The sequence below is a fragment of the Symphodus melops genome, assembly GCF_947650265.1.
Source record: "Symphodus melops genome assembly, chromosome: 2".
NCBI lineage: Eukaryota > Metazoa > Chordata > Actinopteri > Labriformes > Labridae > Symphodus > Symphodus melops.
In genome coordinates this window covers 23,486,200-23,501,290 of record NC_136692.1, presented here as the reverse complement: position 1 = coordinate 23,501,290, position 15,091 = coordinate 23,486,200, and the positions used below count along the sequence as shown (strand labels likewise).

The 15,091-nt window shown below is 38.0% G+C and overlaps 2 protein-coding genes across 2 annotated transcripts in view; one reads left to right on the top strand and one right to left on the bottom strand.

Annotated features, from left to right (window-relative positions):
* Nucleotides 1-15,091, top strand: part of LOC306820122 (protein Dok-7-like) — a 214,591-nt gene that overhangs the window by 32,328 nt on the left and 167,172 nt on the right. The window lies entirely within an intron of this gene.
* lrpap1 (low density lipoprotein receptor-related protein associated protein 1) lies at nt 223-13,578 on the bottom strand. Its single transcript, XM_079337842.1, has 8 exons — nt 13,270-13,578; nt 12,640-12,784; nt 10,435-10,565; nt 9,303-9,423; nt 5,484-5,639; nt 4,197-4,279; nt 2,377-2,553; nt 223-2,234 (listed from the first exon to the last, which is right to left on the bottom strand). The coding sequence occupies exons 1-8, from the start codon at nt 13,429-13,431 to the stop codon at nt 2,166-2,168; spliced, it is 1,044 nt and encodes a 347-aa protein (XP_079193968.1). The 5' UTR covers nt 13,432-13,578; the 3' UTR covers nt 223-2,165.

Genomic DNA, 15,091 nt, shown 5'->3' with positions numbered 1-15,091 from the left:
TTATAGCCAGAAGTTTGATTAAAAAAAATGTAAAAGAGTGGCATAAAGCAATTTTACAAATGAAGAAACATGAATAAGGAAAAATGAAGTCATTGTAAATCATTTTATCATCAGATGAAATTTGTTCATTCAATCAAATAAAGCCTCTATTCGACTGCCATGTTTTCCTGCAGTTCACAACATGAAGTTCAGAAAAACATGAAAAAAATAAAATAAAATTGGTGCATACGAGTTCCCTTTATTTTTTCCTTACAGTAAGTATGCCCACTGTTGTCATTTCAATGATGATAGACAACAGTTCAGCATATATCTATCTTTCAGGAAGGACAGATTGATTCAGATCGTGAAGAGGCAGCAGGGGCCTCCAGAGTGATTCTGAAATAGCTAACTGATCGACACTTAGCTGACTGAAACTAGTTTCCAGTGTTGATTCTTCCGTAATTAAGATCATGCCCACATGTATGCCAGTGTACAGAAAAGCCCAACAACAATCCATTCTACAAATAGGAAGAATTAAAAATAACATCTCTGGGGTTTCATACGCAGCAGACATATTTTGTATGCCTTTTGTGTTCAGTTGATGTGTTTTTATTTCATATGGGCTTATATTGTAATTGCCTTTGCATTAATGGCTTTTATTCAGCGTTACATTTTTAACATGAAGAGATTTTGAGAGCACTTGTAAAATGTTTGCCGAATAGTATAAATGACAGCAAACAATAAGTCACATTTATCACTAAACTTTAACTCACTTTTTGGCACCAGAATCTCCAGCTGCAGTTCCAAGCACACCTCCAGTAAGGGTTAGGGGGTTAGAATCAACTAGGACCTGCATCATTAACTCTCAGAATCTCTATGGAGTTGGTAGTCAAAAGACTACAAAAGTGCTATGCAAGCTGAAGTCCATATTTATCTAAAAATAATATTAAAGAGAAAATAAAATAAAATTAGAGGACATTTTCTTGTGTCCGGGTTTTATTCCTTTCGACCTGAACCTGCATTTCATTTTGTTAGAAAAAGTTGTAACATTTAAAAAACTAACCTCGAGTGAATTGATGCTGTACTCGACTATAATATAAACTTATCAGCCACTTTATTAGGTACACCTTGCTAGTGTCAGGTTAGATCCCCGTTTGCCTTTAGAACCGTCTTAATTCTTCGTGGCATAGACTCAACAAGGTGATGGAAACACTTTTTTCAAGATTTTGATCAATTGTGACATGACACAATAACACAGTTATAAAACAGATTTGTCAGCTACACATCCATGAAAGAAACCAGTTTATGATGAGTGGTGTGTAGCCATCAGAGGATGAGTACACTGTGATCATGGTCAGTACAGTCTTCTTTTGTCCAATGTTGGTGATCCTTTGCAAATGGCAGCCTCAGTTTCTTGTTCCTAGCTGACAGGAGTTGAACCTGGTGTAGTCTTCTGCTGCTGTAGCCCTTCTGCTTCCTCGGTCCAAGTGGTTATTTGAGTTATTGTTGGCTTTCTTATCAGCTCCAAACAGTCTAGCAATTTGGCCTCTGACCTCAACAAGGCATTTAACCCAGAGAACTGCCATTCACTGGATATTTTCTATTTTTTATGTTCTCTGTAAAGCTTTGAGATAATTGTGCATGAAAATCAAAGTACTGTAGATTAGCAGTTGCTGAAATACTCAGACCAGCCCGCCTGGCGCCAACAACCATGCCACATTCAAAGTCACTTAAATCAACTTTTTACCCCATTTGGTTTGGAGTTCAGAAGATCGTCTTAAACATGTGATAGACTGATAAGATATTTGCAATAACAAACAGTTGAACAGCTGTACCTAATCAAAGGGCTAGTGAGTGTAAATGTACATCATGTGATTAGATGTGCAAGTCAATCCCTATATTTACCAACTATGACGTCTACATTTTGCGTCTTTTAGCTGTACCCTGATTTACAATCTGTTATTATAAGCCCAGTTTATTGAGTGTGTGGTTGCGTCTTCTGTATATATGGCCCACAATTTATTTACGTATCAATTTCTTTTCACATAAATAAATCAACATCCTCTGAAAACAAACATTTTTTACAGTAGTTAAAGGGGAATAGAGTACCAGAGTGTGTTTGGCTGTAGACAAAACAATTTCAGTTCCTGAACTTTCACTTATTCGATAGCCATGGTCGGGACCTTTCAGAGCTCATTGTGCTGAAGTCCATCCTGAGAGATCTTATTGGACAGGTCCTGCAAATGTTTCTTCATCTGAAATAAAACGAGTCATATTCAAACATATTCTACCTTCATAATTATAAAGTGAAGTAACTATTATTATGGTTCTATTTGCTTTATTATAGCAAGATTTGTGGTGTTTGATAAAAAAAAAATCTACAAAAACTTTCTTTACCTTGTAGCCCATCTCTCTGGTCTTCTCGGCAAGAGAGTTATACTTTTCCTGATTCTTCTTAATGTGCTCCTTGTCTCCTAAAGCCTCCACATGTTGCAGCTTCTCGTGAGAAAGCTTCAGCTGCTCCTTGTAATGGCTGTGCTTCTCTACCTTGGTCTCAAAGTGATGCAGCTCTTCCTAGGTCAAAAAGGAAAGAAGAATATTAGGGAAACAAACAGAGGCCATGTGCAGAGTGCTTGTTCAAGGCATGATATTGTTAGCTTCGGCTAGCAAAGAGGAGGCTACGTGGCTGTGTAGCTACGTGCAGGAGTAGGATGACTGACGAGGAAGATTACGTTTATCTTCTTTACTTAAGAACGGCAGGTGTACAGTTCTATGGCCGCTCTAACTCCGATGCAGACGACTTCTTAAGTCCACACCAGAGCCAGCGAGCGACATACGACATGTACCAAAACAGAACTCTCTACTCTGCACAAAACGTGCTTACGTAGTCCCGGCAGCAACATAAGTTACCATAACAACCAAATTAACTAACATAACTGAATTCTAACATAACTGACATACAAAACACATGGGGTATAAAACAAAGCAGTAATTGTACTACAATATTTATGTCCCTGTGACATTTTGCCTTTACTGTGAATGTCACAGAGAAGTGATACCTCTGCAGATATTATGGCTGTTGAAACTTTCAATACTTTTTGACACCAAGTGTTTTAAAATGATACAATCCTCATTTCAATGATCCATAGTATTAAAGGTAGAGAAGCTTTAAATCAAACAATCTCAAATCTCAAGTCATATTTTAAATCAAAATGAAAAAGAATAAGAGAGAGCAGTGGCTGTCGGTTAAAGGGGACATATTAGGAAAAATATTTGAACAAATATGTGGGTAACCTGAGCATCAACCAAATTCTTTGTTTTGTGGTCTGCATAAAACAAAAACAGAAAAATGCTCCATCTTACATTTTCTCAACTTGTGACATCACAAGTCACAAGGTTCCTGGATTAGCACAGTCCTTTCAAAGCTGTTAATTTCAGACACCGACACAATCACCTCAATTTTTGCCTGGTTTGGTAAATTGCACTAATATTCCCTAATCCCTAATATTAACTTCTTTGCATCTTTCCTCCCAGTATTTTGCATGCTCGGGCAGAAATGCCCCATATTAGCATTACAAACTGAGCCACTGCGTGTCTGCACAGCCTGTATGCATTTGTGCTCTTTCTCTCTCACGTTAACATATTTAATTAATCTCCTTGTTATATTATTTGGTAACAGAGGGAATCTTAAATAATAGAAAGTCAGTGCATGAGCGTGTTATTTTGACGTGATGTGAGAAGAATCATTTTGCAGGAAATATCGTTAACAGATATCAACATGATTAGAACTCTTTGCAAAGACAAATAGCTTTCACGGAGGCAGACGGGTGAGAGTCTGTAAATAATAATTTCTTCAGGACTCAGGGAGAATTTAGCTAGAGAGTGAAGCAGTAAACCTCTCTGTTTCTATCTGTAGACTTACTGGAATAGAATCATTTAAGAAGGATCCAAACATTTCTGACAGTTTTGTTTGGCACCATGGGACGATGGTCATTAAACTTTCAGGTCTTTTTCCATATCGCAATACATATTGAGGACTTTTTTTTGTGTGCAATATCAGTTTTTACCAATATCGTGCAGCCTTAGCACAAATACAACATGTGCTACCAATGTAATGCAATTTAGATATAATGCAACAGTGTACATTGAAAAAAAGAAAAAAATGTAGTGCAAACTTATTTTTGAGAAAGAATGTTGACAAAGGATGTAAGAGCTACCTTGAGAGAATCCAGCTCATCTTCACTGAGGTTCGCTCTTTTGGCAGCCTCCCATAGTTCGATCACACGTGGCTCCTGAAACTCTAAAGAGAAAAAAATGTTTCAAAAAGTGTAATGAAAATGTTTTTTAGTGAAAATCCTTCCTTAGTGACAGATTAAAGTTTCACCAACACTCGCACCCTCAAATGGGAGGGAAGTTGTAAAAGAACTGCTTCTTTTTCTGTCTCTTAACAATGGCTTATCAACAAGAAAACAACAATTTCAATATCAATTAGAAAAAAACTGCTGGCATTTACAACTCAGCTTGAGGTGCTGTCAGTGTGGCAAGTGGAACTTTTCAAAAGACGAGGCTAATAGTGTTTGTGTCTGTGAATGTACATTGACAAATTAAGTACATTAAAGTTGTTTTTTGCCAATGTTAAAAGGATATATGACGCTTTTTGCATCACATGAAGAAAACTTTCAAGCAAAGAAAAACATATTTTTCTCGTCTCAGGGCAAAATGAGGGTTGGATTCACGACCATTCAACACTACTACCATGTTTCTAATGATACACAGCTTCATGTAAATGGGTGAAGTATCCCTTTAAATTCATTTTGAGGGGAAAACACATTTGATATAAATACAAATCTAATATTAAAATAAACTAAGATTAAAGTAAGAAAAAAAGGATGTCGATACCTGACAATTCAAAGGTTTTAAAATTTGTATATCTTTTTTAAAAACAAATACTGATCGTTTGGTCATCACATTTCATGCTTACATTCAGTTCAATCTCACAAGAATTTCAATTTTAGGATTAACTTTAAGTGAGAAGTTACATTTTCCTGCTGGAGAAAGTACGTCTTTGTTTCTGACAAATCAAGAAAACGAGGGAGTGTCTTTATTCTGCATTCATTCAAAAGATCCACGGATGGGTGACCCAACTTGTTACATTCTTTGAGAGTATAACCCTTCATTTATTGTTGATATAGTACCTCACTAAAAAGGTATCTTGCTGGTTTCCGGTCTTCTCTAATATACCATGGTGTTAATTTAGTAAATTATCCTCTAATGTAAATATACAAAAGAAGATTAGACATCTTTTGTATTAGGGTGTCGACCACAAGATTGCCAAGAAGGTACTAATCTACTCCAGCGTTTCAGCGGGCATGTGTGTAAGCAGGCTAGAGCAACAAACAGTAGAGCGTAAAATGGGCATAACACAATCTGCTGTGGTAAAGCAACCTTGGAAACCTGTGTGTGTGTGTGTGTGTGTGTGTGTGTGTGTGTGCGCTCTATCTCACCATTGTCTTCAGCAAAGCCCTCATGGCTGAGTTTACGGAGGCGCTCAAAACCCCGATTGAGGTCTCTCATTTTCTGCTTAAGGTCTTTGTGCTTCTGGTGCAGCACATGCTCTTTGACATCACCCTCCAAGGGAGAGATGACATTTTTGTGTACTTCTATTGGGTGGAACAGATAAAGGGGAAAGGAGATGATGAGACGAGCTGAGCCAACATACAAAGTACATCATAATTTCATATAGAGATTTATAAGAGCATATCAAATAACACATTTTAGGCCTTTTATTTATATTTCTTTAGCTATCAGGGGTGTTAGGTATAATGGTATACCAATGGAATGAAAATTTATAGTAATTTACATTTAACAATTGCTTAGTTATCATATTATAATTCTACTGTCATGCATACAGACTTTATAGTCCACTAACTCCATAAAATTGTGGATTAAGATTCAGTTATGCCCATGAATTAATAATGTTACTTTGTAAGGATTTGAAAAGTTGTTTTATTTAGATTTTTAACAATGCAATGTACTTTAAGGGTTACTGCAAATAAAAAACATTTACAACTTTTGTAGGCCAACTTTGATGGACTATTGACAATTTGACAGAAAAACTTATTTGGCTCAAACTAATTTAAAGTTACATGCCATTCCAAGGAAAACAAGCTGGTTAATACAACCACCATATTCAGGAGATATAGGCTCATGAGTTTGACACAGGCCAACGGTAATTTTTTTATGTTTTAAATCTTAGTTTGTGCAAAAACTAAGCCACCTCGGCCAAAACCAATTTATTTTTGGAATTCTTACGAGAATTTAAATGGGTATTGTCATTTTTAGTTCTACAAAGCACATAGCCACTGAGTAAACATCTCCTCAAATGGTTTGTGTAAGGGCCATTTCGCAGTCCATTGGGGGGTAAAATAGGGGTACTGTATCTCAGAAATACCCTACAGAGCTACAGTTTTACACACATTCATTTCAGCCGAGTACCAACTTGTATACCGAATTTCATCAAAATCTGACATGGTGAGGTTTGGAGCAATGGACCACTTGGCATGGAATGACTTATAGAGTTGTGGGTGGTAACATGGACCATCATGACATCTTCCTCCTAGGAATGTGAATGACTGAACAAAATGGAAAAGAGAATATCAAACCTGCAGTAGTTAGGGGTGTTTGTATAACTGACAACGAATAGATTAAGATTCAGATAAATGCAGGATATATATATATATATATATATATATATATATATATATACATACATACATGTCTTTACAGTTCATCCTCAGACATGAAAGGTTGCTGTGTAGAGATTATCCATCCTCAAAAGGCCATCCTCACTAACAGTCCTGAGGAACCTCTAGGTTGCAATCTTTCTCCCTCCCCTGGGTTTGGTGCCCCCTTCCTCACACATGTGCACTCTTTGAACAGGCCAGTCCAGCAAGTGACAAGTCCCTTCCTAAGGGACTGTTGCTGCAGGACCCGGCCAAAGAAAAAGAATAGCCTCTCCCTCAAATCAACAAATAGTGCTCTCAAGCTCCCCAAATCACCGGCTGCAGACAATAAACCCAATAACATAATTACTACACAAACCCTCACACCACAACTGGAATACACACTTCAACACATAGCACACACTGATCAATATCCCCTTCTCTCTCAAGTCCACCTTATAAAGCACCATCTCTCCCTCCCTTCTCTCTCTTGCCCTTTTCACTTCTTGTAGCCTTATTTTTTTTTTCATTTGTGTAGTTCTGTATTGTCTTTGCTAGTTGTAGTCAGTTGATGTGTCTGTTGAAAACTCATTATTTTGCTCTACCCTAAACATTTATTTATTTATTTTCTATTGGATTTTGTAACTGTTGTCCTACGCCTTTTATGTTTTGTATTGTCTGATCCCATCTGCTTGTTTTTGTGCTTTATTTGTCATGTACAGTGGATATAAAAAGTCTACACACCCCTGTTAAAATGCCAGGTTTTTGTGATGTAAAAATATGAGACCAAGATAAATCATTTCAGAACTTTTTCCACCTTTAATGTGGCCTATAATGTGTACAACACAATTGAAAAACAAACTGAAATCTTTTACGGGGAGGATACAAAAATAAAAAACTAAAATAATGTGGTTGCATAAGTGTGCACACCCTCTTATAACTGGATGTGGCCGTGCACAGAATAAACCAATCGCATCCAAACTCATGTTAAATAGGAGTCAGTACACACCTGCCATCATTTAAAGTGCCTCTGATTAACCCCAAATAAAGTTCAGCTGTTCTAGTAGGCTGTTCCTGACATTTTCTCAATCGCACCTTACTGCAAAAGCCATGGTCCGCAGAGAGCTTCCAAAGCAGCAGAGGGATCTCATTGTTAAAAGGTACCAGTCAGGAGAAGGGTACAAAAGAATTTCCAAGGCATTAGATGTACCATGGAACACAGTGAAGACAGTCATCATCAAGTGGAGAAAATATGGCACAACAGTGACATTACCAAGAACTGGACGTCCCTCCAAAATTGATGAAAAGACAAGAAGAAAACTGGTCAGGGAGGCTGCCAAGAGGCCTACAGCAACATTAAAGGAGTTGCAGGAATTTCTGGCAAGTACTAGCTGTGTGGTACATGTGACAACAATCTCCCGTATTCTTCATACATCTGGGCTATGGGGTAGGGTGGCAAGACGGAAGCCTTTTCTTACAAAGAAAAACATCCGAGCCCGGCTAAACTTTGCAAAAACACATTTGAAGTCTCTCAAAAGCATGTGGAAAAATGTGTTGTGGTCTGATGAAACCAAAGTTCAACTTTTTGGCCATAATTCCAGGAGGTATGTTTGGCGCAAAAATAACACTGCACATGAACAAAAGAACACCATACCCACAGTGAAGCATGGTGGTGGCAGCATCATGCTTTGGGGCTGTTTTTCTTCAGCTGGACCTGGGGCCTTAGTCAAGGTGGAGGGAATTATGAATAGTTCCAAATACCAGTCAATATTGGCACAAAACCTTCAGGCTTCTGCGAGAAAGTTGAAGATGAAGAGGAACTTCGTCTTTCAGCATGACAACGACCCAAAGCATACGTCCAAATCAACAAAAGAATGGCTTCACCAGAAGAAGATTCAATTTTTGGAATGGCCAAGCCAGAGCCCAGACCTTAATCCAATTGAAAACCTGTGGGGTGATCTAAAGAGGGCTGTGCACAGGAGATGCCCTCGCAATCTGAAAGATTTGGAGCATTTTTGCAAAGAAGAGTGGGCAAATATTGCCAAGTCAAGATGTGCCATGTTGATAGACTCCTACCCAAAAAGATTGAGTGCTGTAATAAAATCAAAAGGTGCTTCAACAAAGTATTAGTTAAGGGTGTGCACACTTATGCAACCACATTATTTTATTTTTTTATTTTTATATCCTCCCCGTAAAATATTTCAGTTTGTTTTTCAATTGTGTTGTACATATTATAGGTCACATTAAAGGTGGAAAAAGTTCTGAAATGATTTATCTTGGTCTCATATTTTTACATCACAAAAACCTGGCATTTTAACAGGGGTGTGTAGACTTTTTATATCCACTGTATATGTCACCTGTTTGTCACGCTATTGTATCAAATAAAAAAAGTTTTGAAAAAAATAAAATAAAAAAAGATAAGTCTATGCTTGATTCCATGCATTCACATTCATATACCCCCAACGAAGCAGCGGAAGTAAATTGGGGCCAAGTGTCTTGCCTAGGGACACATCGGACATGTAACTGTAGGAGCTGGGGATTGAAGCCCCGACCTTCTGGTTGAAAGACGACCAATTAAACCACAGAACACATGCAGCTCACCCTCCGCTCTGCTGACGGTATCCATGAGGATGTTGTACTCGTGTGTCTTATCCTTGTGATGTTGAAACTCCCTCTTTAGACTCATCAACTCCTCATTTGAAAACTTCCCTGAGCTCTTGGCCTGGTAGATAAACAGTCATCAAAGACAAAGCAGAAGGAAAATACATTGCAATAAGGTTGATAAAACTAGTTAAACACAGTTAGTCCAATGAATACAATTTTTATATTGGTTTTTTGAAATTAAAACAGAATATATTAAATATGCTTGAATATATGAAATGTCAAAGTCTTGCATTGAACAACAAGTGTTGCGAACCACCAACATGAATCAATACCCATTATGCTGAACATTTTTAACTTAAATGATAAAATTAATACATTTTAAGAAAGCCCTGGCCTTTTTTTGCTGAGGACGAGGAGCAAAAAAAACACACAAAAAAACATGTGGGCTTGAAAGTTTGTCCGGGTGCAGCCGTTTTCATTCAAAAACAACAGCTTTTTACAGCATAAATTTGCATTACAACCTGGTTCAAAAACAATATTGGTTTAGTAATTGTAGAGGGGGTGATTTTTCTTATAAGGCATGCTTTTTGATGTCACGAGTTGTGCTTGGTTAAGCAATTACAACTACAATTGAAGGGCAGTGGTTGTGTAGTGGTTTATCAGGGAAATAGGAAGACATAAATGTCAACATTGAAATTCTTTATATTACATTGGCTGTGAATGTTCAGTAATATTAGTTTAATCATGGTGTTTCTCTTTGTTAACTATTATGGAATCTAAATAAAATAATAAACGCATGTCATTTAATTTTCTGTAATTTGTAAAACATTTAGCATTGGCCCAATAAATAATGACAAACAGAATTGATAAGAATACAGATTCCAATGCTTACGGTATTAATATATTAAATAAGTCAACATAGGTTAGTTTTCACAAGTCTCCAATTTTGACAAACAGAAAAAAAGAAATACAAAATGATGAAAGGGATTTTGAAGAACTTAAAATTAACCTTAAATGTGTTACACCTGAGAGATTGTGCAACATTTTAAGGACATATTACACCCCTGTAATGCAAGCACTCAAACAACAATTATCTAACAGCTTTCTCCATACTTGGACAAATACACACCTTGTTCCAGAGTTTGTCAAGCCTGGGATCCTCAAATGTGTCTCCCTCCTTGGTGTCGTGGTCCTTCAGATAGTTACTCTCCAGTGGTCTAGTGTCTCTTTTCCCATCCATTCCATACTTTACCAGGATCACTGTGTAAATTCAGCAATTGTAGCATTATCAAAGGACGTAGCCATTTAATAAACAGGTGAATTACCGTAAATTCCGTACTATTGAGCGCACCTGGATATAAGCCGCACCGGCTAAAAATAAGTAAATAAATGTATTTGTACATATATAAGCCGCACTTGATTATAAGCCGCAGGTGTCCACGCTATAACAAGAGCTATTTACACAGACGTAGGCTACCGGTAACATCCGCAAATACTGTAGCGTCCGTACGGACGTTAAAGGACGACGAGAGCGTTCAAATAATAACTTTTTTTTCTTTTTTTTTTAAGATTTATTTTTGGCCTTTTTGCCTTTATTGATAGAACAATGGATAGAGTCGGAAAGGGGGAGAGAGTGGGGAGAGACATGCGGGAGGGTGGCCACAGGCCGGACGCGAGCCCGGGCCGCCCGCGCGAGGAGCAAAGCCTCGCAACATGGTACGCGCGCTGTCGCTGCCGCTGAGCTATCGGCGCCCCACAAATAATAACTTTTAATAACCCGATCACTGTCGGCCGTGACCACGCCGTTTACAGCAGAGAACAACACATAACTTGCCGTAACAATCCAACTCTCTCCCCCAGCGTTCTCTCATACAGCCACTCAACACGTTCTCGCTGGTGCATTCACTGACTCTCCACATAATCGGAATTATGAACACATTATCAACTACTGACTTTACAACATGAACCGTTACAATACGAAGCCTAGCCGACGGTGTCTGTAACACGGCTGATGAAAAAGATGACCGTAATATATTTCACAAGAAAAAGTCCATCCATTCACTGCCTCAGAATGACTTCATTACTCACTTCCTCAGTCTCTGTTGTCGCTGTCAGTGTCATCTTAACGTGCAGCAGCTCTGTTAGCTTCTTTGACAGCCAGGTCGATCGCCTTTAACTTGAAAGCTGCATCATATGTATTTCTCCGTGTGTTTTCCATGATGAGGGTGCGTGCATGAAGCGCAAAATGACTGATATTAAGATCCGACGTGACGAAGTCAAATGTTTTTGCGGCAGAAGCTCATTGTCCCCCATAAAAAATCCATGCATTAGCCGCACCGGAGTAGAAGCCGCAGTGCTCGAAGTGTGAGAAAAAAGTAGCGGCTTATAGTCCGGAATTTACGGTAATCATTGTGCTAGAAGTCTGTCATCATATAGATAGATAGATAGATAGATAGATAGATAGATAGATAGATAGATAGATAGATAGATAGATAGATAGATAGAGAGTATATATATATATATATATTAGTACTTTTAAGAAATTGAGGTAATCCTTTTATTTGAGAACATTTTCAGGCCTAAGGCGCTTAAGGCGCACAAGCTAATTTGTCTTTTCTCTTGACATAAATCGCACACAGACATGTGGATGGAATTCATTGGATAAGGAAAAAAAGAAGACAATTGGTGAGAATGTTGCCAGGATTTATTATTATATATGTAATATATTTTCAATATTGTAAGTTTAAGTCAGAAAATAATGAGCAGCACACTGTTAACTGTTTTCAGACTGCTACATAACAAAAAAGTTGAACTTTGCTTTGAAAAAGCTCTGCCCTAATCACTATGCTCAAGTGAACAATAACTGCAGAAGCTGATTCAGCAGCATCTCCACCTGACACAAGTGTTACTTCCTAACCACTGAAGTTAGTGAAGCCCTGAATGAGGCCTCATAAACGGCATGGAGGTACCTGAACACAATGTCTCTAGTGCTGTCGAGGTTGTACACTGCAATTGTATTTCATGTTTTATGCTTTTTCATCTATTTTGTATTAAGTTTTGTGTTATCTCATGTGAGCTGTTATATATCTTATTTTACTGTACAGCACTTTGGTCAGCTGTGGTAGTTTTAAAGTGGTAAACAAATAAAGTTGGATTGGACTGGATTGGATACAAATTTCATAGGATTATCTGTGGCATTTGAACCAATTGATCTATGAAGAATACAACTATAAAATGATTATTGAAAATACTTTAAATGTCACTCAATAGATGTATGACTGAACTTTCAAGTAGGACATGGTTCAACCCATCACTCATTGCACAGGAGTCTCACCATTGAAGTTCCGTCTGAGCTGGGCCTCTTTCTCTCCATTTTCATCAAGACCTTCAACCTTTAGCTTTTTCCACTGCAGCTCATCTTTTTCCTGAATCTTCAGGTCACTGTGCAGCTCTGCCTGTCGCACTGGTGACAACACCGTCTGTCCAGACATAAAACAAAATCACTTGTTAGAAACAGGAAAGGAGGCAGTTTAAGCACATAGAATAAAAACTAATCAGAAACACCTAGTGGTTAAATGGACACTGAATAAGAGCATCAACAGCATAACAGCTTACATTTTTGTTAATAGGGAGACAATTGACTGAAGTCATAACACATAGAAAACATTTAGAAGCTCGACATTTAGCAGCATTTTATTTCACCATAACAGCAGATGGCCAAATTGTCACGAGCTTTGTTATTACAGTATAAACAATAATTAGAACCAAGACTGATTTAAAAACTTCTTAAATCACTTACGTGACACTGAACTACCATTGCTAACATACGATCAACCACCATGGTGGCAAGAAGTCCGTTAACTCCTGCTAATTAAAACGTAAATAAAAAAACAGGGTCCTGATATAGGCTACTGAAGATTCAGACTGTTCGCACACTTGGTTTGGGTAATAATGTTTTACGTACCCTTTTAGCTTTCTCCCAGACCTGGTTAAGCTTAGCTATCCTGAACTCCACCGTCTGCCCATCACTACGACTTGGTATCTGCTCGTTCAACTCACGAGAGTATTTCCCAGCCGTTACACCGTAGCCGAAGTACAGGGTTAAGATTAGACACAATAGCTTCATTTTAAAATCAACGACAGGAAAATAGCAAGATAATACAAGCTACCTTTGACAGAAACACTACAAACGTTATTATCGCTATGAGGGTATCACAGGTCATGTGCTTAAAAGGGGAGGATAAAGACTGTAGCTCTGGGATTTGTAGTTCAATGCGTCAACCTTCATGCTGCAGCAGAGTGGATGCGAACTACATTTCCTGAAAAGCTAAGGTTTCCTAACAACAAAAAATGCGAAGCTTTTAGCAAATGAAACGTCTCCACGCGTTTCACATGACATGATGCACCGGTTATAGGCTACGCCATGATGGGATGATAACATGTCTGTTGTTGCTGCTTAATGACATAGGCCAGCGCTGACATAGGCTACTTGTAAATATTGAAATTTTGACAACCATGTGCATTATCTGGAAGCCCGTTTCCGCCAGTTGAAAAAAAAAAAAAAATCCACACTTTTTTCCTCCATTGTTATTGCTTCATTTCTTATTAGCTCATAATAATGAGATGCTAAGTCATAATTAAGAGATACTTTCTCATAGTAAGTCACAATTATTAGCTATTATCTCATAATTATGAGATACTACATCATAATTACGAGATACTAAGTCATAATTATGACTTAGTATCTAGTAATTATACGAAGAATACTACATGCACAGCCTATTAGGTGAAATTATCATTTCATTCCCTTTATTCTGTTTCTCACACTCTGTACATGTGGGAAGAGTCACCCAGGCTCTTTCTCACTGGACTCCATCTCCTTCTCAGCCTTGGGAGATGGTAAATAGTCATGTAGTCTCTTTTCTCACACTAGGGGATAGATTGTGCCCTGCCAGGTGGGCAGTAGCTCTATGTGGCGTGGGGAAGTGCTCTGTGTGATGGAAATGTATAAGTTTTCATGTTTGCCTTTTCTCGGGGCCTCTTTCTCTCCTCACCATTCGAACGTTTATCTTGCCTTCGAATAAATGTTCATTGAGACCAGATCGATCTTGGGGTTCTTTTTTGAATAGATCTTCTCACTCTTTATTTTCACTCTTTGGTAATGGGAAAAATTCCACAACACCTCCAACAGGATCATTTTTCTGGAGAACCCATCAATACACCCACTGATGAATGTCCTGTAAGGCTTTAATTTATCGTATCCATCAATATGCCAAATGTAATTTGGCCCTCGGCTGCTGTACACACGTCTATCTGAGGTGGTTCCTTGCACAAAGGGCAACACCTTCTCTGTCCATTAGGCATAACAGCAAATGAACAGTTTCTCTGTCAGTTATTATTCCAGCCATCCAGCACTTCTGATGCATCTACCTGTACCCATGTTGATTTCCTGATACTTGAAGCTATTGTTGTATAAAGGAGGCTACCTCAAAGTCATTAGTTTTGTTCTTTCTCCTCCAGAGATGTGTCTTACAAAGAGTTCTTTCGAGGGACCAAAGACTCATTCTGATGTGGGATTCCTGCAGCAGCAGCAGCAGAATCTCATTGATTGTGAAACCTCTACAGAAGTAGCCCTCTATGATAGCATCCATCTTGGAATGCAGAGGTGTATCAGTTGATTTCCTGTGTAAGATTGTATGTATATTGAATGTATTTATTTTTTAAATAAGAGTGTTTCAGTATTAGTTTCAGCAAGGAAAATATAAATGACTGACAGTTGAACAAAA

Bases quoted from the DNA above. Each gene is read 5' to 3' on its own strand.
- lrpap1 (XM_079337842.1), bottom strand. From the start codon at position 13,431: ATGAAGCTATTGTGTCTAATCTTAACCCTGTACTTCGGCTACGGTGTA. The intron at 10,566-12,639 runs GTGAGACTCCTG...GAATTTACACAG, and splicing joins GCTCAGACGGAACTTCAATG to TGATCCTGGTAAAGTATGGA. The intron at 2,235-2,376 runs GTAAAGAAAGTT...GTTTTATTTCAG, and splicing joins CCAGAGAGATGGGCTACAAG to ATGAAGAAACATTTGCAGGA.